The sequence below is a fragment of the Podarcis tiliguerta genome (assembly GCF_965153285.1).
Source record: "Podarcis tiliguerta genome assembly, chromosome: 4".
Lineage (NCBI taxonomy): Eukaryota > Metazoa > Chordata > Lepidosauria > Squamata > Lacertidae > Podarcis > Podarcis tiliguerta.
Window position 1 is genome coordinate 20631568 of NC_139537.1, and position 24833 is coordinate 20656400.

The 24833-nt window shown below is 44.7% G+C and overlaps 2 protein-coding genes across 2 annotated transcripts in view; one reads left to right on the plus strand and one right to left on the minus strand.

Moving 5' to 3' along the window:
- The window catches only part of AASDHPPT (aminoadipate-semialdehyde dehydrogenase-phosphopantetheinyl transferase), a 536215-nt gene that overhangs the window by 182031 nt on the left and 329351 nt on the right, over nt 1-24833 (plus strand). The window lies entirely within an intron of this gene.
- GUCY1A2 (guanylate cyclase 1 soluble subunit alpha 2) overlaps nt 1-24833 on the minus strand; it is a 150435-nt gene that overhangs the window by 52447 nt on the left and 73155 nt on the right. The window contains exon 5 of the mRNA XM_083436409.1: nt 15210-15695. Within this exon, the coding sequence (XP_083292535.1) occupies nt 15210-15695 (486 nt within the window). The remainder of the gene's footprint in view (nt 1-15209; nt 15696-24833) is intronic.

Here is a 24833-nt window from a genome sequence, read left to right on the forward strand (position 1 = left end):
TGATCACCAAAGGAGAAGAAGAAGAGGAACCCATGAACCCATCGTCCCCAAACACAGCTTCTGAAAGGCCATTTTTTAACATAATGGGAGCTCCTCTCTTTTAAAACACAATCACATAAGTACCCTTATAAGAGTCTTTGGTGTCTTTGTGGGGATGTTAGCAGAATCAGCTCAATGAATTAGCCAAACCTACTTCCTGTTGCAAAATTCTTGACAAGTGCACATCTTTTTTTATTCCACTTCAAGAACCTTTGATTAAAATGGATTGGGCAGTGGGAGTAGAGAGAAAGCATTTGTTCTAGTTCACTCTGAGCTGATCAACAAATTCGATAGTTTCATGAATATCTGCTAAAATAAATTCACTCGCTGCATTTAAGCTTATGTATGTTTGTATGTATGTATGCATGCATGCATTATTGTATTATTTATATGTTAGCCACTCTGAGCCCGGCTCCAGCAGGGAAGGGCAGGGTACAAATAAAAATTTTTTTATTATTATTATTATTATTATTATTATTATTATTATTACATACAAACCATATATTATGTGTAATTCTGCACACACACACACACACACACACACACACGGAAATGAAGTTTGCATTTACAGATCAGTATTTATTGCTGCAACTGAGAGTGCTCTGCTCTCCCACATAAAAATATTCAAGAAGCAATGCAAATCCCACACCTCAATAGCCCTCCCTCCAGTTAATGCTGAGAGAAATTGTCCACCCCTGTGCTATGTCATTTGCAAGCTGTAAAAGAGCCCAACTTTTAGCCACCTTTTCTAGGCAGGGCCTGAATGTGCAGAATTGGTGTGAAACTCAATATACAGTATCCCAGAGTTGCCATTTCCCTTTCCCCACAAGCAACACTTTCGTGCGTTGCATCCAATATTAGTTCTACTTATGGTAGACCCATTGGAACTGATGGATGCAGTTAATTTAGCGCCATTGATTTCAATGGGTCTACTCAGAGTAAGACTTAGTTGGCTACAATCCATTGTTCTTAGGCATTCTCTAAGCCATATCTCAAACCCAGCTAATATACATTTTTTACCCCTCCTCTATCTGTATTTTATTTTTCTATTCTCACATTTATTTTTCTTCACCACATCCATTATTTTTATTGTATCCTGTATGTGTTTATGCTAATAAACCTTTGATTAAAAAGAAAGAAAGTCAAGAGCAGGACCCTGGATTTAGCCAAAAAAACAATCTGGAAGCCACTGAAACTCACAAAAGACCAGTTTCACATGTTCCTGGCAGCTAGCTAGTGCTTGACAGAAGACATGCTGCTGAATTCTGGGCCAACTGTATGTTAGTCTTCTAGACTGTCACTACAAAGCACATTGCAGCAATATAGTCAAGCCAAGATGTTACCATAGCATCCATGACAACTGCCACATTAATTTTAAGGCGAAACAGATGGATGGCAACAACAAAGTTGATATGAAATCTGACAGATCTTCCTTTTCCCTCCTGCACATTCCTTTCCGTGGCATACAGAACAGACCGAGTAGGGGGCTTCTTCCCCTTTACATCATTGGTTCAAAACTATGCTTAGCCATACCATGGTTTGGCTTAGCATGAGAGTAGATTGCGGTTTCTTTGCTACCTCCTGGTTGTTTAGTTGCTGTGCCAAACTGAGCTAAGTCATGATTTGGCTTAGCGCGCAGTCTGAACCTGAGCTTGTGATTTTGTTCCCTCCAGACTAAACACAAGCTGTAAACCAAGAGCAAATTTCTTCCTCCAGAGCTTGCATGCTCACACTAAGAAGAAGAAGAAGAGTTTGGATTTGATATCCCGCCTTTCACTCCCTTTAAGGAGTCTCAAAGCGGCTAACATTCTCCTTTCCCTTCCTCCCCCACAACAAACACTCTGTGAGGTGAGTGGGGCTGAGAGACTGTGACTGGCCCAAGGTCACCCAGCAGCTGCATGTGGAGGAGCGGAGACGCGAACCCGGTTACCCAGATTACGTGACTACCGCTCTTAACCACTACACCACACTGGCTCTCTAAGCAATGGTTTGTCTTTGCGTGATGTGTGAACCAGACCTATAGCAATAGTAACATTTGGCACATGAATGTAGAAGAACACACACACACGATTTCCATTGAAAAAGAAGAGAGAGAATGAACCTAAAAAAAAAAAAAAAAGTTCTACATGTTGTGATCTTGTATCTTAGGACAACCTTGCCGCCTGATAGTTTTATAGACAGGACTGCTGTTTGATGCTGCTGTACCTCTGCTTGCCTGCCAATCAAACTGCAGGATGCTCTCTGCCTTGATTTCAGAGATTTCTTTAGCCTTTGCTGGAGACTGCCAGTAAAATAACCCCTTCCTGCCTTCCTCCTGTTGTATCCCTTTTATCTATTTTGTCTAAAAGCAAAGTACAGGGGACTGACAGAAAAGCAAAAGCGACTCAGAACATGAGGACTTGTGCTGGCTTTGTGTTGGTAGAGCGATTATTATTTTTTTAGCCTGGGGTACTTATCCTCCACCTTCCTCCAACTCAGGGGCGGAGGAAGTGGGGTACGGCGGGGGTGGGTCACCCCGGGTGTCACCACTGAGGGGGGTGACAAAATGCCGGGCGGCACTCAACACAGGGCCTGCAGCACGCCCGAGCCACACATCTCTCCTGGGAGTGACGCGGTGGCTTGGGCACCCGGAGGCTCCATGCTGCCCCAAATGGTCTACCCACCGCCTCCCCCTCAGCTGTAGGGCAGCTGAGTGGGAGGAGGCAGGTAGACTCCTTGGAGGCCCCGTGGAACGTACTGCCCCAGCTCACCCTGCCCCTGGCCCCAGGCTCCTGATCAGCTTGCTCCATCGCTGTTCCAACCCCAGTGAAGAACAGTGCTCACTAGCCAGAGATTAACTTACCCCTGTGAGTCCTGAAAATGAGATGAATAGGGCTGGGCAATATATTGATATATCACCCCAAACTGCTTTGGGGTTCATATCGTGATAACGGTTTCATAGTTTTTGACCTGGCAATATATTGCGAATCATGATGTGTGTGTGTGTGTGTGTGTGGTGCACACTATGAAAAAAATCACAATGTGGGATAAACCGTGAAGCCATCCAATGTCTAATTAACAACAACAAGAACAATTTATTTATACCCCACTCATCTGGCTAGGCTTCCGCAGCCACTCTAGGCGACTCCCAACAGAATATTAAAAACACGATAAAATATCAAACATTAAAAACTTCCCTAAACAGGGGCTGCCTTCATATGTCTTCTAAAAGTCAGGTATTGTTGTTTATTTCCTTGACATCTGATGGGAGGGCAATCCACAGGGTGGGTGCCACTACTGAGAAGGCCCTGTGCCTACTTCCCTGTAACTTTACTTCTCACAGTGAGTGAACCGCCAGAAGGCCCTCGGAGCTGGACCTCAGTTTCCGGGCTGAACAATGGGGGTGGAGACACTCCTTCAGGTATACTGCTCCATCCTTATTTCAGACATTGTGATATATCAGTATATATCACGGGGCTAAAAACCAGATATCACCCAGCCCTACTATTCGCCTCTACATATGTAGTTCCATCTTTTTTCAGATATTGTGATATATTGCAAGGTTTAGCTGGTGATTTCCTGATGTTGGAAACCAGATATCGCCCAGCCCTAGAGATGAGTTCTCAGAAGATGTGCTATGAAAATTCACTCAGCAGGAGAGCCAGTGTGGTGTAGTGGTTAAGAGCAGTGGACTCGTAATCTGGTGAACCAGGTTCGCTTCCCTGCTCCTCCTCATGCAGCTGCTGGGTGACCTTGGGCAAGTCATGCTTCTCTGAAGTCTCTCAGCCCCACTCACCTCACAGAGTGTTTGTTGTGGGGGAGGAAGGGAAAGGAGAATGTTAGCCGCTTTGAGACTCCCTCGGGTAGTGATAAAGCAGGATATCAAATCCAAACTCTTCTTCTCAGCAGGGGGAATATGAACCTTGCTGGATCAAACCAGTGGCCCTAGCACTCTGTTCGGCCTGCAATTCCTCAACAGCTCCCAGTGTAGCAACCTCTATCCTTGATCGTCTTCTGCTTGTTCACAGCCTAAGTTGCTGTTCTTCCTTTTAAAAAAGAAGAAGCTATCAGGAGACTTTCACACATCTCCTGCATTGCTGCCTAGTTTGGCACTAAAAGGATGTAATCTTTAACATACTTAATTGGAAGGAAGTCCCACAAAAATAAATGGGACCTGCCTTCAAGCAAATGTGCTTAAGACTTGCGTTTAAGTGCTCCTCTGTATTCTGCTTTCATTTAAAATGGATGACAACTGTTACATTCCTTTTAATATGTGCCATTTTTATCTTCTCTCCCAAAATGCTTTATGAATTAAATATAGGGAAGAAGAATAAAGGGGAGAAATAAAGAGGCAGAATTTTTTTTAAAAAAATGGTTGCACAAGCAAGGGTGAAAAGAAAGAATTTTCAGGAAGATCTCAGAATAGATTGAGAGTTGATTAGATACAAGAAAGCTATTCCTGGAGAAGAGGAGAAAGATACAATTCTGATTGAGAGTCTGTCTGGGATTACCTAAAACAGATTAGATAAGAGCACAGCCAGGCTAAAGCTCCATCGATCCTCAGAGCTAAATTTAAAATAAAGAATCGCATTTGAAGCACCTTGAAAATATCTCATTCAAGACAGTCCTATGATTTTAACAACAACTTGACAACTTGATTTGGTAAAGATATTTGGGCACGATCCCTTGCCCATTTGCAAGGCAAAGCTACGCACCATGTAACCCAAGAAGCCCAACTAGGGATACTGGCGTCCTAACAGACCATGAGCTTGAACATCTTGTGATAAGAAGCTAAAGTTCAATAGCTCTATTTCCATATTTGGCAAATGCTTTTAGGGCTTTCGGAACATTTTAGTGGTTCCACTCGCTGCTTTATCTTTTGCCTTTTTTGGGGGGGGGGTCTTCTTAATATGCTGGAACGCTCTGTCACAAGAGACAAGGGCCCTGCAGGACTTGACATCTTTCCGCAGGGCCTGCAAGACAGAGCTGTTCCACCAGGCCTTTGGTCAGGGTGCAGCCTGACTCCCTCCTTTGGCAATCTTTACAAAACTTTAGTTTATGGTTGCCATCAATTTTGATTTTAATTAATTTTTATAATGTTTTTATTAGTGATGTATGGAAGTGAGAGCTGGACCATAAAGGAGGCTGATCGCCGAAGAATTGACGCTTTTGAATTATGGTGCTGGAGGAGACTCTTGAGAGTCCCATGGACTGCAAGAAGATCAAACGCATCCATTATTAAGGAAATCAGCCCTGAGTGCTCACTGGAAGGACAGATCGTGAAGCTGAGGCTCCAATACTTTGGCCACCTCATGAGAAGAGAAGACTCACTGGAAAAGACCCTGATGTTGGGAAAGATGGCGGGCACAAGGAGAAGGGGAAGACAGAGGACGAGATGGTTAGACAGTATTCTCGAAGCTACAAACATGAATCTGACCAAACTGCGGGTGGCAGTGGAAGACAGGGGTGCCTGGCATGCTCTGGTCCATGGGGTCACGAAGAGTCGGACATGACTGAATGACTAAACAACAACAACAACGTTTTTATAATGTTGCACTATTTTAGTGTTGTTAGCCGCCCTGAGCCCGGCTTAGGCTGGGGAGGGCGGGATATAAATAAATAATATTATTATTATTATTATTATTATTATTATTATTATTATTATTATACACTGCTTACCGTGTTCTTTGTTCCCATTTGTTGTGCAATCAGCATTGAGGCACTTCTCAAAAGGCAAATTACAAATCCTGCAGACAGGGAAGAGTGCAGTGCTTCGCCTCCCAACCCCTTGATGCTGATGGCTGGGAAGGGGTTAAGAGTGTGCTGCAAGTTGAAGGCCAGGGTGGAAGCTCTGAGCCATACCGCAGCAGAAGCCCTGAGCTTTGCCCAAGTGGGCAAGAAGTTATCACTGGTTAGTTCTCTAGTTGGCGGCAGCCAGCAGAAATCAGCCCAAATCAACTGCCATTGGCAGCTTTCCAGTTGACAACAGCCAGGAGAGCGCATCAGACTAGGGTGTTTCAGAGTGCCAGAGGATTTGGTATCCACTGTCTCCAAAGCCTCGTGGATCCCTTGGGGGCCCTGATCCTCTAGTCCCTCCGCTGTGCTTTCCTGGAGCAGTGAAACCAGAAAGCACTCCACCCTTTTCACCACAGGCAGTGCAAGTGGCAGCCTAGGCGTCCTACTCCTGCTTCACAGCGCAATCCTAACTAAGCACATCTCCTCAGAAGCTAGTCCTACTGGGTTCTATAGGGCCTACTTCCAGGAAAACGGGTGCAGAATTGCAGCCTTTATAAGTATGTCTGTAAATGTATAAGCCACATCCACATGTTTTTCCACATGCCAAGAAAATCCAATCGTGGCCACTACTAGCAAGAGTCGTCATGGCATGCACACAAGTGGCTAATCGCATCTGTTCAACTCTTTGAAAGTTTATAATGGTCTACATACATTCTCCTTTATTCACACTCAATTATGCCTCATATTCTCATGCTCAGGGAGCTCTAATTATATTCTTTGCCATACTCAGCTTATGCTTCTAATAATACTCAGGCCCAGGAAAGTAGATTAATACTCATATTCAACCATACAAAGAGAAACCTACATCCCTTTTACTTCTGTGTTGCAGCAGGATTTGGGTGCTGATTCAAACCTTAAATCTTCTGCAGACCTTCATTTTCCTGCAGTTTCTTTCTCCGTGCAAACCTGAGGCTCCTTCTTCCAGCAGCGCAGCAATGCTGCATCCACAAGGGAGCCTGGCTTTTGAAAACCAGCCTACGTGAGCGGCACATAGTCCACTGGTTGGTGGGAACCCATTCCCAAGCGAACGGGAAGAGATTCCACATGGCAACCCATCCATCTGCTTAAAAGTGTGCTCTGCTGAGGGCTGCCTCCCCTCTGCAAATCCCAGTTCCTTCCCCAAGAGTCTAATTATGAAGCAATTGCTTTCGTGAGCCCTACAGGCATTTAAACACTCCCTCCCTTTCTCTCTCTCTCTTAATGATCTTTCACACTGGCAAGCCCAGGAAAGCACTGGTTCTACCACCTCTGCTTAGCAGTCAGGGCAGGAAGCCTCGAGAACCCAGGATAAAGGGAAATTCTGACGAGAACAATGTGTTGAGCCATAGACAGCTATTTTCAAGGGAATGGAAAGAAGCAATCAATTCTCGACATGTACTCTCTCTACCTGATATTAAATGACATTTTGTCATTTTTTTCCCCCTCCGAGTAAAAAAAACCAAACACAAGACTTTACAGCAACTGGCAGTCTAAAACCTCAACTATATAAAAAACAAAACACATGGGAGCAATTTTTCAAAAGCGCACAGGAATCACGATTTTATCTTAAGCATTTTTTTTCTACTCGGAAGTAAGTCCTACGGAGCTCAATAAAACTCTTCTGAGGGCTTGCATAGCAGCAAGCGCCTTTGGATTTGATTGGACTTGCTAGGCTCAGCAGGTTCAACTGAAATCAGAGGGATTTAGTTCAGTGCATAGGATGAGGCTGTGTAAGCCACAGTTTTGTCAGTCATAAATGGAATATGGATCACCCTATTGTCAGAGAGAGAATCATCAGAGAATCATAGAGTTGGAAGGGACCCTGGAGTCATCTAATCCAACCCCCTGCAATGGAGGAATCTCGACATGTGGGGCCTCATCCAATCTGAAACCACACTGGTCCCTGCTTAGCTTCGCAAACATACTAGCAGTTTTATTGCTGCACCAGTAGGGTTCATCATACATAAACTCCTTTTAAAAGCAAGGAGGCTGCAAAGCCTTCCCCCAGGTGAATCTGTCAACTTCAGATTCTCAATTTTCCAACAGTAAATTCAGTTCTACACATTTCTGAATCAGTTTATGATAAATGTCCTTTTGGAAATTCATTGGCCTTTTTTGGTGACCAATTCTCCTAGTATACAGCACACAATTTTGTATGTAATTTCCCGTTATATACATGCTTTTGAAAGCAATCTTCCCCTAGCATATTTTGTATGTTATTTACACCAACATTTGCATTTTTATGCACATTGCTTGGCCAGAGAACCAACTGCGTTGCAAAATTCGGAGCTGCCTTTTTTCTTAGTAAAGCTTCTAGGTGAATCCCTTTTTTAATCTTTGCAGCTACATGCCAGCTGCTTTGGTGGCATTTCTGCCGATCAAAGGGCTCGCAAAAGCACATAAGCCTTGATGAATATAAAGTAAAACTACTTAAGTTGTCAAGCCTATTTATTTAATCAGATTTGGTTATCAGATTTATATCGTGCCCATTCGCTAAGCGGTTTAGAGTGGTATACACGGGATCATATTACTGTATTCTCAGGAAAGACTGCTTGGGGAAAGATAACCTGAAAGAAAGGGTGATTTGCTCAAAGTCAATCAGTGAATGTCATTGCTGAGCAGGGGTTTGGACTCTCTACCTCATGGGTAGGCAAACTAAGGCCCGGGGGCCAGATCCGGCCCAATCGCCTTCTAAATCTGGTCCATGGATGGTCCGGGAATCAGCGTGTTTTTACATGAGTAGAATGTGTGCTTTTATTTAAAATGCATCTCTGGGTTATTTGTGGGGAATAGGAATTCATTCATTTATTCCCCTTCAAAATATAGTCCGGCCCCCCACAAGGTCTGAGGGACAGTGGACCAGCCCCCTGCTGAAAAAGTTTGCTGACCCCTGCTCTAGCTGAAACCCAGGCCTTTTAATTTCCAAGTACAAAATTTGTAATTTTGGTGGGATATAACCCACCTAAGATTGTGCAAATATTCATCTTTTACAAGCCAGCTCAGGTCATTGTTTCCTTGGCTTTGTCTGCTTCTGTACTGACCCACGCCATCGGGTTATGAAGAAGATGCTCAAACTAGCCAGGAATAGAGATATTTGTCTGAGGGCTTATCCACACTTCCTGCTTTCTCCCGGGTAAAACTGCTCTTTAGAGCTCAATTGGAGCAAATAGCAATTTGAATTTTCTCCAGATCGACATTTGCTCCGATTTAGAGCTGAAGTGTGGGTTTTCCCTGGGAAAGAAACATGGCAAGGGAGAAACCGCTTGGGTGTCAAGCAGAAAATCTCTCAGACCTGTACTTTCTAGGCACAGGACAAATGAAAGTATGGCCACTATTGAGGTCCAGGCCGCCACCTTGCTACTGCAGCAAAGCCATTCGCGGCACTCCTACAGGGCTCTCTGGCAGTGGATCAGCCACACCCTGGGAGGGTCCTTCTTCAGAGTGGCGCATACTGAGAGAGGCGGCCCCAGGGAGTGCCTGCGCCGCTGCCGCTTTGCAGATGAGCAAATATTGCTTTACAAGATTGACAGTTTCCTGCTGTTAAAGCTGAAAGGGTATTTTCTACCACTGCAGCAAAGTGGAAGCAGAGCAAGCACTCTCCTACCCTGCCATGGCCTGGGAAGACCCTATGTTCCCCTGGGTCCTTCATCAGAGCAAAACATGGTTGTATATAATGCTCTTGAGAGCTTCAGCATGACCACAGCTGCTGCAGAGGGGAGACAGCATCAACTCTCCCTCAAATAGCATCATTACGTGTGCCAGACGTTTTCTGCTCTATTCCTGCCCATCTAAACATTGTTGCTGCTTCCTCTGCTTTCTTGGCTTAACCATAGAAAGGTAAAAGGACCCCTGACCGTTAGGTCCAGTCATGGCCGACTCTGGGGTTGCGGCGCTCATCTCGCTTTATTGGCCGAGGGAGCCGGCATACAGCTTCCCGGTCATGTGGCCAGCATGACTAAGCCACTTCTGGCAAACCAGAGCAGCACACGGAAACGCCATTTACCTTCCCACCAGAGTGGTACCTATTTATCTACTTGCACTTTGACATGTTTTGAAACTGCTAGGCGGGCAGGAGCTGAGCTCACCCCGTTGCAGGGATTCGAACCGCCGACCTTCTGATCGGCAAGTCCTAGGCTCTGTGGTTTAACCCACAGCGCCACCCGCGTCCCTGGCTTAATCTCTGCAGCAACATGGCTTAACCATATGGACGATCAAATCAGGTTTCATGTAGTGAATGGGACAGTATTCCTCTCAATCAGCTTTAGCCATGTGATAACCTCACTGAGGACACAGCTTTAAATGAATAAGCAAACAGTCCCATAAGGGATGCTGAGAAGGAATGACTAAAGGGAATCCTTTCTTTGGCAGAAAACGTGAAGAAGAAAAAAGTTAAGAGGAGCTTCTGCTCAACTCTGGGGCAAGTTAGCACAGTAATTCAAAATGTTCTGTGAAAACCGAAGCTCTCCATTTCAAGTTGCTTCCAGCAACAGTGGATTAAGCAGCAATCCTATGATCATTTACGTAGCAAGTTCCACAGCACTCAACGGGGCTGTATCCTGAGTAGACCTGTACAGGACTGCATTGCACACGTAATGTTCTGATTGCCTACATGCATTTTTGTAAAGAGAGAGAGAGAAGAGCGTAGATTATGGCTCATACATGATCTCTCCTCCCCTTTGCTATCACGTAAGCCATCTCCTTTGTGATAATCTAATATCTCTATAGCAACTACACCAATTACTTACATAGGAGAATAACATCAGGGAAGTATATTTTTAGATGTTGTTTAATGTGTAATTTAGCAGCAGGAAACAAAAAGGCAAGCCACCTCCATGCCAGCAAGTGCTTTAAGACCTACAAACCAGAATCTGAAGATGTCTGATTTAACCTTTGTTTCACACTTGCGCCAATCTCTTTTAATCATTATTTTCAAGGCCACACATTTTCTTGATGCAATGTTTGATTTGCTTTTTCAATGCAATGACTGCTCTAAATGAGTTCTGATTCTGCTGCCCCGCCCCCCGCCCCCAAATCCTGAGATCAATCTGATATAAGCCAGGTTACAAATATTTCAATTAATAAATGAAATAAATATACGAAACCTGCTCTGCTTCAGCACATTTGAAAAGCTGTACATAACGCTCATCTATGCAACTATATGTCTGGTGGTTTGTAGGGTTGTTTCACATATTTTAAACTACTTATGCAAGATGATGATCCTTGTTTTATGAAAAAATAAAAAATGTGACTTTACTGACATGGGCCCGTTTATAGCCCTGCAGCTACATTGGTGCAAGGGAGCTCCATGCATGCAACACAAATTACTATTTGTCTCCTATCCCCTCCAGCCCGCCCCCATTCAACTTCAAAATTAGCTCCAGAGGGTTGGGGAATCCTCAAGAGCAGATGGGGGCATGGGGGGGACAAGGAGGAGCATTGTGCCAATGGAATTCCCTTGGTACAGCATTGGACCCAACCTCCGGGGATTCTAATGGATAGTCAGCATTCATAATTCATTTCATTATAGCTGTGACATAAAAATAGGCAATCTGGGGTAAAATGTCCCTGGTTCAGTTTGAGAGAGGGAGAGAGAGAGAGAGAGAGAGAGAGAGAGAGAGAGAGAGAGAGAGAATCATCCCATGTTTCCCATATTTCTAGTAAGGTAAAAAAGGTAAAGGGATGTGGGTGGTGCTGTGGGTAAAACCTCAGGGCCTAGGACTTGCCGATCGCATGGTCGGCGGTTCGAATCCCCGTGGCAGGGTGCGCTCCCGTCGTTCGGTCCCAGCACCTGCCAACCTAGCAGTTCGAAAGCACCCCCGGGCGCAAGTAGATAAATAGCGACCGCTTACCAGTAGGAAGATAAACGGCGTTCCGTGTGCTGCGCTGGCTCGCCAGATGCAGCTTGTCACGCTGGCCACGTGACCCGGAAGTGTCTGCGGACAGCGCTGGCTCCCGGCCTATAGAGTGAGATGAGTGCACAACCCTAGAGTCTGGCAGGGGTACCTTTACCTTTACCTTAAAAAAGGTAAAGGACCCCTGGACGGCTTTCAGGCCGAAGGAGCTGGTGTTTGTCCACAGACAGTTTTCCAGCTCATGTGGCCAGCATCTCAACCACTACTGGTACACGGAGGACCGTGACGAGTGCCAGAGCAGTGCACAGAAACGCCGTTTACCTTCCTGCCTCAGCGGTACCTATTTATCTGCTCGCACTGGCGTGTTTTCGAACTGCTAGGTTGGCAGGAGCTGGGACAGAGCAACGGGGGCTCACCCCATCGCAGGGATCCAAACCGCCGACCTTCCGATCGGCAAGCCCAAACCATATTTCTAGTACTCAGGCGGCAATGGGAAGGAAAATTGATTTGGTTCACCCTAAGCTGCACTTCCTGAAACAATTCACTGAGTTAAATTCAGCTACTTCTCCAGACTTTGTCACCCACTTCTCCAACCAAATATATACTAGGAAGTTTATATTTGGTTGGAGAAGTGGGTGACAAAGTTTATATTAAGGGGGCATGGCGGGGCGGGGTAACACGAAAAAACAGCAAAAAAACAAAAATGCTTTTGGTTGATGCTTTTGAATTATGGTGCTGGAGGAGACTCTTGAGAGTCCCATGGACTGCAAGAAGATCAAACCTCTCCATTCTGAAGGAAATCAGCCCTGAGTGGTCACCGGAAGGACAGATCCTGAAGCTGAGGCTCCAATACTTTGGCCACCTCATGAGAAGAGAAGACCCCCCAGAAAAGACCCTGATGTTGGGAAAGATGGAGCAAACAAGGAGAAGGGGAAGACAGAGGATGAGATGGTTGAACAGTGTTTTCGAAGCTACCAGCATGAGTTTGACCAAACTGTACGACACAGGAGTGCCTGGCGTGCTCTGGTCCATGGGATCACGAAGACTTGGACATGACTAAACGACTAAACAACAACAAAAAAAGGAGGTAAAAGCAAGTAAAAGCTAATTTAAAAACGGCATGCAAGACAGAAATGCTAAAATTATCATCTAGTGATATAGTAAGAATAACAGGTCCTACCACACTCCAGCATTCATCACAGTAGTAGCAGCTGGAACCCCAGTTCATGACTGGGAATGAAATAGCAGAGCCCTCTAGGCCACATCAATGACTGTTTTTGAAAATTCTCTCTGTTTCAGAAGTGGCCTGTCAGGCAGCGCAGAGTTGCTAATTTTTGAGAAATGCAACCCCACCTAATTCTCTACATGCTTTTCTTGGATCCCATCCACTTTCTGCCGTAAACCATTGGCCCTTCTGGAAGAAACTTTACTGCAATCTCTTCATCAGAGGCCAAAGAGTTGATCCCACAAGTGAACCCGAGCTGTGAAAAAGATCAAAGTGGTGGTGTGTCAAGCAAATGTCTGTTTCTATGCCATCCTGCCATCCCCCCCCCCCCATTTTCAAGTGCAATGCAGCAATTTCAAGCTCACAGACCTTTCATTCGTTCACATGACTGGCACCAGGAACTCGCTATGGGAATTCATGAGATTGATGCTTCGCCGGAACCAGAGCCCTGAGTGATCCTAACACAAGCTTAAGACAAACCTGCTAGATTTAAGCATTGCCTTGCACAGTGCCTTAAACAAAGCACATTGCAAAGCAGAAGACACCAAAACCTGAAGGACAGCACAAGTTTTCAAGGTGAGGCTGCAGAGAGTGATGGATAGCAGCAAATGGATTATTTACAGTGATATGGGGTCCAGTCGGGCAGCCGCTGATAAATGTGGCCATCCATAGCAGAGAGAGAAATGCCAGTGGCCTTCGCTGTTCGCAGTCACTAGAACGATAAAACCTTGGTTCTCTGTTCAAGAAACTCCCCGCATGAATATGGATTAGGGAGGCTCAACTACAGCTGTGGGAAATAAAAAACACCATACGGCAAGGATGTAAACAGAATGCAATTAAGCTTCAGTGCGGTTTGGGGATGAAGGCAGCGGGTAGCTTTTGATTTATTTATTTTTATGTAGTATTCAAAGTGTGGCCCTTTGGAGCCAGAAAAAAAGGTTTACCTCCTTTAAACAGCCTCCTCAAATCCCTCCGTACTTGTTTATGTTGGACTCGGTACTTAGAAGGCAACATCCAAATATTTTAAATTATTATATCTTAAAATATGGCAAGGCTCATCCTCAATTGGTTTACCATCATTCCCCCCCCCCCCCATCATGCAAACCTTGAAGGAATTTCCTTGCCTCTTAAGCATGCTGGAACTACGGACAAAGGAAGCTGATTGATGGATAATTATCTACAGCGAGAAATTCTTTGCATCAAGCTGTCAGGTACTTAGAAATAACAATCACCTGGAAAGTTTGGGGGTGGGGTGAAAAACATTTGCCTGCTATGACTTGGATCTTATAATTTTTTTTTGAGGGATGAGACAAGCTATTTTTTTCTGTACTGAAAGCTGGCTGGATTTTGAGATGGCTGAACAGATGTAGTTACACGATTGTTAAGTACCCCACTACTCCCAGCTCAACATATGTATTAAATAAACAGAAGATGGTACAAGTCTCCAGTCCTCTTTCCTCCAAAGAGGACTGCCATAATAATAATAATAATAATAATAATAATAATAATAATAATAATAATAATTTATTATTTATACCCCGCCCATCTGGCTGAGTTTCCCCAGCCACTCTGGGCGGCTTCCAATCAAGTGTTAAAAACAATACAGCATTAAATATTAAAAACTTCCCTAAACAGGGCTGCCTTCAGATGTCTTTTAAAAAGAAGATAGCTGCTTATTTCCTTCACATCTGAAGGGAGGGCGTTCCACAGGGTGGGCGCCACTACCAAGAAGGCCCTCTGTCTGGTTCCCTGTAACCTCACTTCTCGCAATGAGGGAACCGCCAGAAAGCCCTTGGCGCTGGATCTCAGTGTCTGGGCTGAATGATGGGGGTGGAGACGCTCCTTCAGGTATACAGGACCGAGGCCGTTTCTGCCTTAAGAAAAACTGTCTCTCATCAACTCCCATGAGGGCTCCTGCCACTGAAAAACAATGAACTTGGACACTTCCACCCCACATTATATAACCAGCATCCCAAACACAGCCTCTCTCCACATTTCCTCCTTCCATGCCTCCACAACTGATGGTTTTGTAATTAAGTGCCATATAGCTCCACAAATCTTCCCAGCATTTAGCCTATTAAGTTTAAAGTTGCCACAATCTCTGACCCCTCATTCCAACCTCAATCTGCAGCGAGAGTAACAATTCTGTAAATAGAAATACAATTGCTTATTCCACCAGTTCATACCATATCAAAATTGTCCTGTCCACCCCAAGTCAACTGCCCAGTGATCAACACCAGTCATCTAGACCAACCTTTATTTTACTGAGAAAACGATATCCTTACTAGGCTATTGTCCAGAGAAGTTTAATAGGGCCCGAGGGAGCTGAAGGGTGTTACCTTATAGATATCCAGGAATCCACACTGGTGGTCAAATCGTGTGTAGAGCTCGTTGAGCATGCTGATCACCTGCATGGGAGTGCACTGGGCGCAGACCGCCGTGAAGCCAACTATGTCAGAAAAGAGCATGGTGACATCGTCGAACTTCCTGGCCTGAACTTGTTGCCCTTGCCACAGCTGCTGAGCCACTTCTTCCGGGAAGATGGAAATAAGGAGATCCACCGTTTTCTTCTTCTCTTCTTCTAGGGCTTGATGCGTTTGTTCCAGCGTTGCCTTCAGTTTGTCCATCCGTTTCTTCAAGCCGTCCTGGGCCTTGGCCTGCTCCCCAACGAGGATGACGTCGCGGGTGGCGTCGTGAATTGGTATGTCTGAAAGGTGGAGGCCTCGGCCCATGAGCTCATCCAGCTTGTCCACACAAGGGGAGCCCAAAAACAAGATGGAGTTTGATTCTGGGACGTGGATCATTTGTCCTTTGATTTCCATTACCTGCAAAGTACACAAATGTAGTAATATATATATATCAAAGATTATGGGATAATACACACAGTGACTTGCAATCTCGATCACACGCAGTCTGTAGTCCGCTGGCAGTAGGAGTGGGCATGTCTTTAAGTTAACAACTTACATTAAAAACCTGACAGTACCAAATTATCGAAGGTTATTCTCCAAAGCCAGACTAAACATCTTTCCTTCTGCAGTGTTGGATGGCAGGTTGAGAGGAGTTCCCTACCAGGACAGACTTCGCTCGTGTGCTCAAGACATCAATTCTATAAAACATATTTTGCTGCACTGTGAGAAATATGAGCAAGCCAGGGCTGAACTGATATTACCCTTGCTGGTACCTTTCCCTGGAAAATCAGAGCCTCACTATGTCAGGTTCCTATTGGAAGACCAGACAAACACTAGAACATTAGCAGTGGAGAAGTTTTTATCGGTGGTTGCAAGAACCAATGATTCCTATCTAAGTCTGAACAAAATGCTTGTTTAACCTGGAGGTAGGCTGTCTGAATTGTGCATTGCTTTGTAATGATTTGTTGGGTCTCTGGACCATAATGAAGATTGATTGATTGATATATATATATACATATTAGCAATTATGCATGGCTAGAATTTTAATGTGCTTCCTAAGATGAACAGAACTACAGTTACAAAGTACCTTGGGAGGTCATCAAATCCCTGCTCAGGATGGAATTGCAGAATCCCTGACAGATGAACATCCAAGCATCTGCTTAAATACCTCCAGAGAAGAAGAGTCCGCCACCCAACCAGCCACTGTTTGGGAGGGCTCATTTTCAAGGTTCATCTTATATCACTAACACCAGGTAATACATATAAACATCAGCTTACAGGTTCAGCTAATTTCCCTATTATACATTCTCTGTGTATCTAAAGTCTGTACAGTTGTACCTTGGTTCTCGAACGGAATCCATTCCGGAAGTGTGTTCGACTTCCAAAACATTCAGAAACCAAGGCACGGCTTGCAACCAATCGGAAGCCATGGAAGCCATGTGGGACATTCAGGTTCCAAAGAGTGTTCGCAAACCGGAACACTCACTTCCTGGTTTGCGGCGTTCAGGGGCAAAAATGTTCGACTTGCAAGGCATTCAGGATCCAAGGTACGACTGTACATAGATCTTCCTGGTAGCTACCGTATTTTTCGCCCTATAGGACGCACTTTTCCCCCTCCAAAAATTAAGGGGAAATGTGTGTGCGTCCTATGGAGCGAATGCAGGCTCCTTGGCTTCAGCGATAGCAACACAAAGCCTCCAAAGTGCAGAGGGAGTGCTCCCTACGCGCTCTGGAGGCTTCGCATTGCTTTCGCTAAAGCCTGGAGAGCGAGAGGGGTCGGTGTGCACCAACCCCTCTCGCTCTCCAGGGATAGCCACCTGAAGCTTTTGGAGCGCAGCGGGAACTCTCCTGGCTTCAGCAGAGAGGGAGAGCTGCGCAGCGCCCCTTCAGCGAAGCGGGAGGAGAAATGGAAGGGGCTCCGTTTCTCCTGCCACTTTGCTGAAGGGGCGCTAAGCAGAGAGGGGGAGAGTTTTTTTTCTTGTTCTCCCCCTCTAAAACAAGCTGCGTCCTATGGTCGGGTGCGTCCTATAGAGCGTAAAATACTGTAATTCTCAGGACAACTGACAAAGCTCAAGAATGCTGATAAATTACACCAGAAGACAACCCCCCCCAAAAAAAAATAAACAAAGAAAACACAGAAAGAAAATACACAATAAAAATTGCAGATTAAGTAGGTATTCCATCAAAAGTTGCAAGGGAATTAATAAGTTTTCGTAAGTGTTTTTTTTTTAATGTAAAGATGTAGTTAGAGAGACGTGTGCTAGGCCACAAGGTCACTCCGAAAGCGCAAATGCCTGCTGACTGAAAGTGGGATTCCCAGATGGAGGGCTGATTCACACACTGTCCTCCTAATCCCATCTGCTGGGAGTAAAGAGCATATCCAGCATAACTGCATGTAGGTGGTCCTGGATGTAGCAGCTGTTGGTACACCAAGATATTAAAATGTTCACCTCATTTTTATTTTAAAAACCATATCGTACTTGATCTGTAAATAAGTTGAAAACGCCACATCAGGAGAACGTTTAAACTCTGCAGAACAGAAGAATCTTGCTCAGCAGTTTGCAATCTGGGTTTTGATGTCTCTCCCAGGCTTACTCGTGTTTTGTTGCTTCATGCAGAAAAACTGCTGCTACTTTGAAAGATTTTTACATTCATTTGGTTTTGGTAACATACATCTAGGATTCAGTTATCGGCATGCCATGGGAGACACTCACTAATAGGATGTTGGAGGAGTAAACCTGGCCAGCCCTGTTCATGTGCCAAAGGGTATTAGTATTATACTAATTAGTATTAGTATTATCAGTATTATACTAATACTAATTAGTATAGAGTCCCATGGACTGCAAGAAGATCAAACCTATCCATTCTTAAGGAAATCAGCCCTGAGTGCTCACTGGAAGGACAGATCCTGAAGCTGAGGCTCCAATACTTTGGCCACCTCATAAGAAGAGAAGACTCCCTGGAAAAGACCCTGATGTTGGGAAAGATGGAGGGCACAAGGAGTAGGGGACGACAGAGGATGAGATTGTTGGATAGTGTTCTCGAAGCTACCAGCATGAGTTTGACCAAACTGCAGGAGGCAGTGGAAGACAGGAGTGCCTGGCGTGCTCTGGTCCATGGGGTCACGAAGAGTCGGACACGACTAAATGACTAAACAACAACAACAATTATCAGTATTATTTTACTTAATCCAGTATTAACATGATTTATGTATTTATTTTTTAGCTGCCACTCTTCTGCTTATTATTATTATTACACCTTCAGTGTGCAAGCTATGGAACAGCGTAAGAGAAACAAGCTGTAAAAAAAAGGATAGTGTTCCCCGTACACAAACATATTTTTAATAATAAATTTAGTTGTGTCATAAAAGTTGCACTTGCAACATCTTCTGTCAACCTGGAACTAGAGATCTTATTAACTCTGGTAACTGTGAACATTTGCTCCACAAGAGTTTGTCCTCACAGGGTTTTTTCTGGTTCTTGACTATAACACTGCAAAATTGTTCCCAGCATGAAATCAAATCCCAAAGGACTGAGAGGCTCACAAAAAGTAATTTAGGGAAAAGGGAATCAAATAGAAAGAGACAAATTTCAAAGTGTGGTGGGGGGATACAATCATTTAAATTCTTGAGACGTTCACAAAGTTAACTTGTTCAATTATATTGGGGAGGAACCTTCATATTTAGAAAATACCTTGTTAGGCAATGCACTATAAACATGTGTAGGACTGCTCTGTCACAATATTCTGGAATTATTATGATTTAAATGTCTTACATCGACTCCTAAACTGCTGGGTAGATATGGACCCAGTGAATTACCTCTCCTCCTACTCTGAGACCAATGTAAGGTCAAGGAGGAAATGAGTTCGTTCTCTCTCAATAAAGGCAACTGCTTGAATCTCTTAAGTGATGGTGGAGCAACCATTTAAGGCAGGGATGGATAACTGCAACCCCCATGCACTCAATACAGCCTGCAGAACTCTTTTGGGGCCTTGGGACTCTCTCTCTCTCCCTCCTCCTTAGCCACACAACTTTTCTCTAGGCCTCAGACCTCACCATTCCCACTTCACAGCCTGGCTGTAATGTGCACTTGAACTCTGATAATACCTCTTGCTCGCCTTGCTGGTGGTTACAGAGCTCTGGATGTATCGGAACTACCCTAGTGTTTAAAAAGTAAAATTCATTGCTCCATCCACTTTGGCTGCACCCAGAAGGTTGTCCAACCCAAAAGTGGCCACCAGAAGGTTGCCCTGATGGAAACATGGTCCTCAGGCTGAAAAAGGTCCGCCCCGGCTTAAAGCGAATTTATGTGCCTTGTGAGAACAAGCCTTTCATTTGATGCCAGCGTGTTTTATCTTCCAGCCTTCTCTAGCATCAGGTCCTGGTTTTCAAACATATGCAGTCATCATCCTTGCAACCACGTAATAACCTCACACCTAATTTGAGGGTAAGCAATAGCTGACCTTCGGTGTATGTTAAGCGCCATCTAAACTTATTACTAATAACAGTTGTTAAGATAGCACTACGGAGTATTTTCATCATGCCCTTTGCACACATTATATCTGTAAGCACCTGAAATGGGCATCTCTAGCTTGACACATTGGGTCATTTGTATGGAAAATTGCTCTTTGCTTTTAAATTTGTTCTTAATGTATTTCAAATTGTTGTAAATTGTTGTACCCTGCCCTAGCATCTTAGGGTAAAAGGTGGCTAACCAATCAATCATCATCAGCTTGGACTCAGATACAGCATGAAGGAAGAATTCATAGAAGAAGAAGAAGAAGAGGAGGAGGAGGAGGAGGAGGAGGAGGAGGAGGAGGAGGTGTTTGGATTTGATATCCCACCTCAAAGCAGCTAACATTCTCCTTTTCCTTCCTCCCCCACAACAAACACTCTGTGAGGTGAGGGGGGCTAAGAGACTTCAGAGAAGTGTGACTAGCCCAAGGTCACCCAGCAGCTGCACATGGAGGAGCGGAGACTCGAACCTGGTTCACCAGATTACGAGTCTACCACTCTTAACCACACCACCACACTGGCTTTGACAATCTTAGAGCCTTGGGTCTAAATGAAGTCCAAACTCGGGGGACCAGGAGCAGGATTCATGATAGGAGTTCATGATAGGAGACTTTCACCTCTATCTCCGAAGATATTACAGACCTATTTATCAAATATGACAATCCCTTAAGAGCCCCACACTACACCAAGCATGATAGAGCTGAATAGGGACTCCCATGAAACCCTACAGCAGATATTGGGAACCTAGGAAACCTGTAGACCTCCCACAGTTGTTGGACCACAGTTACCATCATTCCTGACCACTGGCCATCCTGGCTTTGGCTGATGACAGTTCAACAATATCTGTAGGTAAGGATGAACAAATCTGCTAGTGTGGCAGAACAGTTAGAGTAATAGACTAGGACCTGGGAAGCCAGAGGTCAAATCCCTACTTGTCCATGAAGCTCGCTGGGTGATCTTGGGCCAGTCACTGCATCGCAGCCTAACCTACCTCACAGGGTTGTTGTGAGGATTAAATGAAGACACGCAGAACCATGTGCACCAACTTGAGGTCCTTGGAGAAAAAAGGTGGGATATAAATGCAACAAATTATAATTTTGGTTTCTCGCAGTTTCTAATTTTTTTCTAGTCTAAAGTTCAGTTCTCCACATTCCCATGTCAGTTTGCAAGTATTTTCTTGAATCCTCATGAAAACTCACCAGCTTTTTAGTGCGATTTTCTCCTAATAAACACATTCATGTGTAATTTTGCCCTATATGCACATTTTTGCAATTTCCCTTAAAACAATGCATTTTATTTTCACCAATCTATGCATTTTTGTGTACAATTAATGGTAGCATGTGTATTTTTGTAAGCATCCCTTGCCTGGAGAACTACATTATAAAATAAGGAGAAGAGCAAATTAGGAAGGACGGCTATGTTGCCATTCCCTTGCAAACTAGGTAGGCACCGCTTTGAATACAAACTAAATCACATTTCTCCCCATTGCTACCTGGAAGGCACTATGCTATCTTGGCCCTAGAAGACTGTTTATGTGTTAAAACCCAGTAGCATACCTGAACATTGCAATAAACATGGCAACAGAGCTAAGCAGCAGTTTTGATCCTATGATTAGGACCTTGTGCAGTGAGCTTAATTGGGGGGGGGGGGCATAAAGATTCTTGGTGGTCTCTCCCCCACCCCACCATAAAAAGGTGTCACCTTTTGTCTGATCTTCCCCCATTTGAGCTTCCAGCCGAGTGAATTGTCAAGAGATATTATTCCTCGCTGCAGAAAAGCTACCGTTACAAATTTCAAGTTATTTATAGAAGTCTCCAGGGTGTTATGCAATGTGCAACAGCCTTCCAACCCCCAAGACAGCAAATTTAGCCTTTTTGATTTATCTGCGATGCAAGAGAACAGCGTCAGGAAGGCAAGCAGCTGTTATTAAGGGAGAGGGAGGAGACATACGGGATTGATAAACGTCAGCCAATTTGCTGTGAAAAGAAGATAAACGTGGAAGATAAAAGAACACACCCATTAAAGTACCGCAGAGCCAATTAGCCAACAAAGGTTGGCTTCCCGGTGATGCAGCACCCACAAAACAGACCCCTGCTTGGCTTTCTGAAAATGGATTTCCAAGCAGGGGTTCCGAAAAGATGCAGGCCCCTTATCGTGTTTCAGAGCACGGAATACGGCATCTAATAAAGAATGCAGCAGCTTGAGCACATTCATGAGAACCTCGAGGCTGAATAAGACATTAGTCCAAATGCAGGAGCTATTTCCCAACTCTTCATGTAATAAGGAAAATAGAACTGCCTGCCTGGATCATATACACTTGGGGGAGAATGAAGAGGTGGCGAATCACTTCAGCTAGAAGAGGGATGCTGAAATAAAATAAAATAAAATAAATAACAATCCCTCACAACAACAAAAATAGCACAATAGGAGGGAGGGGGAAAATCTAACCTGACCCCTTCCTTGCTAAGATAGTTTTCCATTTGGAAACTTGGATTTATGGATTTTTTTTAAAAAAGATTAACTTTTTATATACACAATAATATTTTATTATAGAAATCTGATGGCTGCCTGACTCTTTGTTGATGCCCTCATCTCAGTATGGTTGCATCCGCACCATTCATTTAAAGCACTTATACCACTTTAAAAGCCATGGTTTCTCGCAAAGAATTCTGGGAACTGTAGCTCCAGGAGTGTTGCCCTAACAACTAGAGTTCTGTCTGGTCTAGTTGTTTGGGATCAGTTCCCATGGCTGTGCCTCGAGGACATGGACAAGATGCTTGAGGGTGTTTTGTCAACCACCTGTCTTATTGATCCTTGTCTAGAAAGCTAGGAGGACTGGGCCGATGGGGCAACTCCTGGAAGTGGCAAATGCTTTGTTGAAGGAGGCGATGTTCCCATTTTGCTGGGACATTCACTGTGGTTGCTTTCACATTTTTCTAGGGCGGTAACACCACTTGCTTTCTCATTTACCCCTGAGAACCCAGTATCTCCCAACCTGTTGCATTCCTGTCCCACCTGCCTCCCGCTTCAGCTGCGAGTCCAGCTTTCCATTGTGGTTGCTTGTAGCAAATTTTGGAGCTTTCCACTCAAAGCCATCCAAGCACAGATCAACAGCACTGTTGTCTCAACAATTCTGGAACTGTGCTGTGGTAGATGATTAGCTGTTCAACTCTCCCATCATTTAAAAAAAAAAAAGTAAAGGCCCCCTGGACGACTAAATCCAGTCAAAGGCAACTATGGGGTTGTGGCGCTCATCTCACTTTCAGGCCGAGGGAGCCAGTGTTTGTCCACAGACAGCTTTCTGGGTCATGTAGCCAGCATGACTAAACTGCTATTGGTGCATGGAGGACTGTGACAAGTGCCAGAGTGCACAGAAATGCCGTTTACCTTCCCACCGCAATGGTACCTATTTATCTACTTGCACTGGTATGCTTTCAAACTGGCAGGTTGGCAGGAGCTAGGACAGAGCCATAGCTGTCAACTTTTCCCTTTTTTTAAGGGAAATTCCCTTATTCTGAATAGGATTCCTTGTAAGAAAAGGGAAAAGTTGACAGCTATGGACAGAGCAACGGGAGCTCATCCCATTGCGAGGATTCAAGCTGCCGACCTTCTGTTCGGCAAGCCCAAGAGGCTCAGTGGTTTAGACCACAGCGCCACCTGCGTTATTACCACTACAATGAGCCATTTAAGGCCAGATACATAACTGCTCTTCCAAACTTGCCTGGTTTACATCTTCTGTTCTTTTCCTTTGTATGAAGCACTGTGTGCTGCCTTACTCTAACATTGGGGCACACGAGTTGCTTTTTTAGGTGTGTGGGGGGGGAGAGAAGCAACCTCCCCCCCTTCTTCCACAGCAACAGCAGCTATGGCAACAAAAGTTTTTACAGGGAACTGGGGTGGGTGGATGAGTGTGTCTCCAACAGCTTCAACCAGCAGGTCTTCCAGTTAACAGAAGAGGAACTTTTCCTTTTGAGGGGTGGGGGGGATGAAAGTACTGTGTGTGCCAGTGCTGCTGTGCATGTATGTGCCTTTCCCCCCCTCTGGGGTGGAGACAGGGCTTTTTTCCAGCCATAACTCACCAGAACTCAGTTCTGGCACCTCTCAGGCAGGCACCATTGCCATTATAAGAGAACAAGGGAGGTGTTCATGGTGAGTTCTGGCACCTCTTTTTCTAGAAAAATAGCACTGGTCGTGGAGGCAGTAAAAAAATTCTCCCCACTGTAGAGCAGTAGCAAAAGCAGAAACTCTTTACAGGAAGGAGGAACCAGGAAAAGTCCCTGAGAAGCAGGTTGTCTACTGCCCTGGTCCTCAGTTGGTGAGGACTGATCCAAGGTGGGTCATAACAGGAGCGCTACCCCAAAATATATGGTAAAAGGTTAAAAAAATGGGTCCCCAAATGCATATTCGGGATTAAAGTGGGTGCAGGGTATGAAAGACAGCTATCTATTGTGTGGAAAGAAGAGGCCTAGTGCTAGCTGCATGTGCTGTGCTGTTGTTTTAGACTAGTCCTTTGTTACTGTTGTCTGGAAGCTATGGCCCTCCAGACTACAACTCCCATAATCCCTGCCCACTGGCCATCCTGGCTGAGGAAGATGAGAGATGGGAGTCCGATGACAATTGTAGGACCACAGATCTTCCCAACTCCTGTTGTAGAGCAAATTGTCGCTTGTGAAGCAGCTCTTAGATAACAGCTTCACTCAGATGGCTCTCTTATGACATCAGTATGGCTGCTTTAAATACAGTTAACTTTCCCATCATTGATATAATCAGATAAATTTTGCTTTTGGGATTTTGCAGGGGTTTTTTTTTAAAAAAGGAGAATCAACAGTGGCTTATGCTCCATGTGTTTCTTTAACCCACACGCCACCTGTGTTCCTGGTAGCTCCTGCTGTCCTACTCCCCTGGGCCAATACCAGGCCCTGAGGCAAGATCATGTTCCTAATAACGATCTTCCTGAGCTCCCTCCTTTGCAAAGAGATCCTTATGGCAGATATTGCTTCTTCCTGCAAGAGACCACAGAAAGTTCTCATATATTCTTGCAG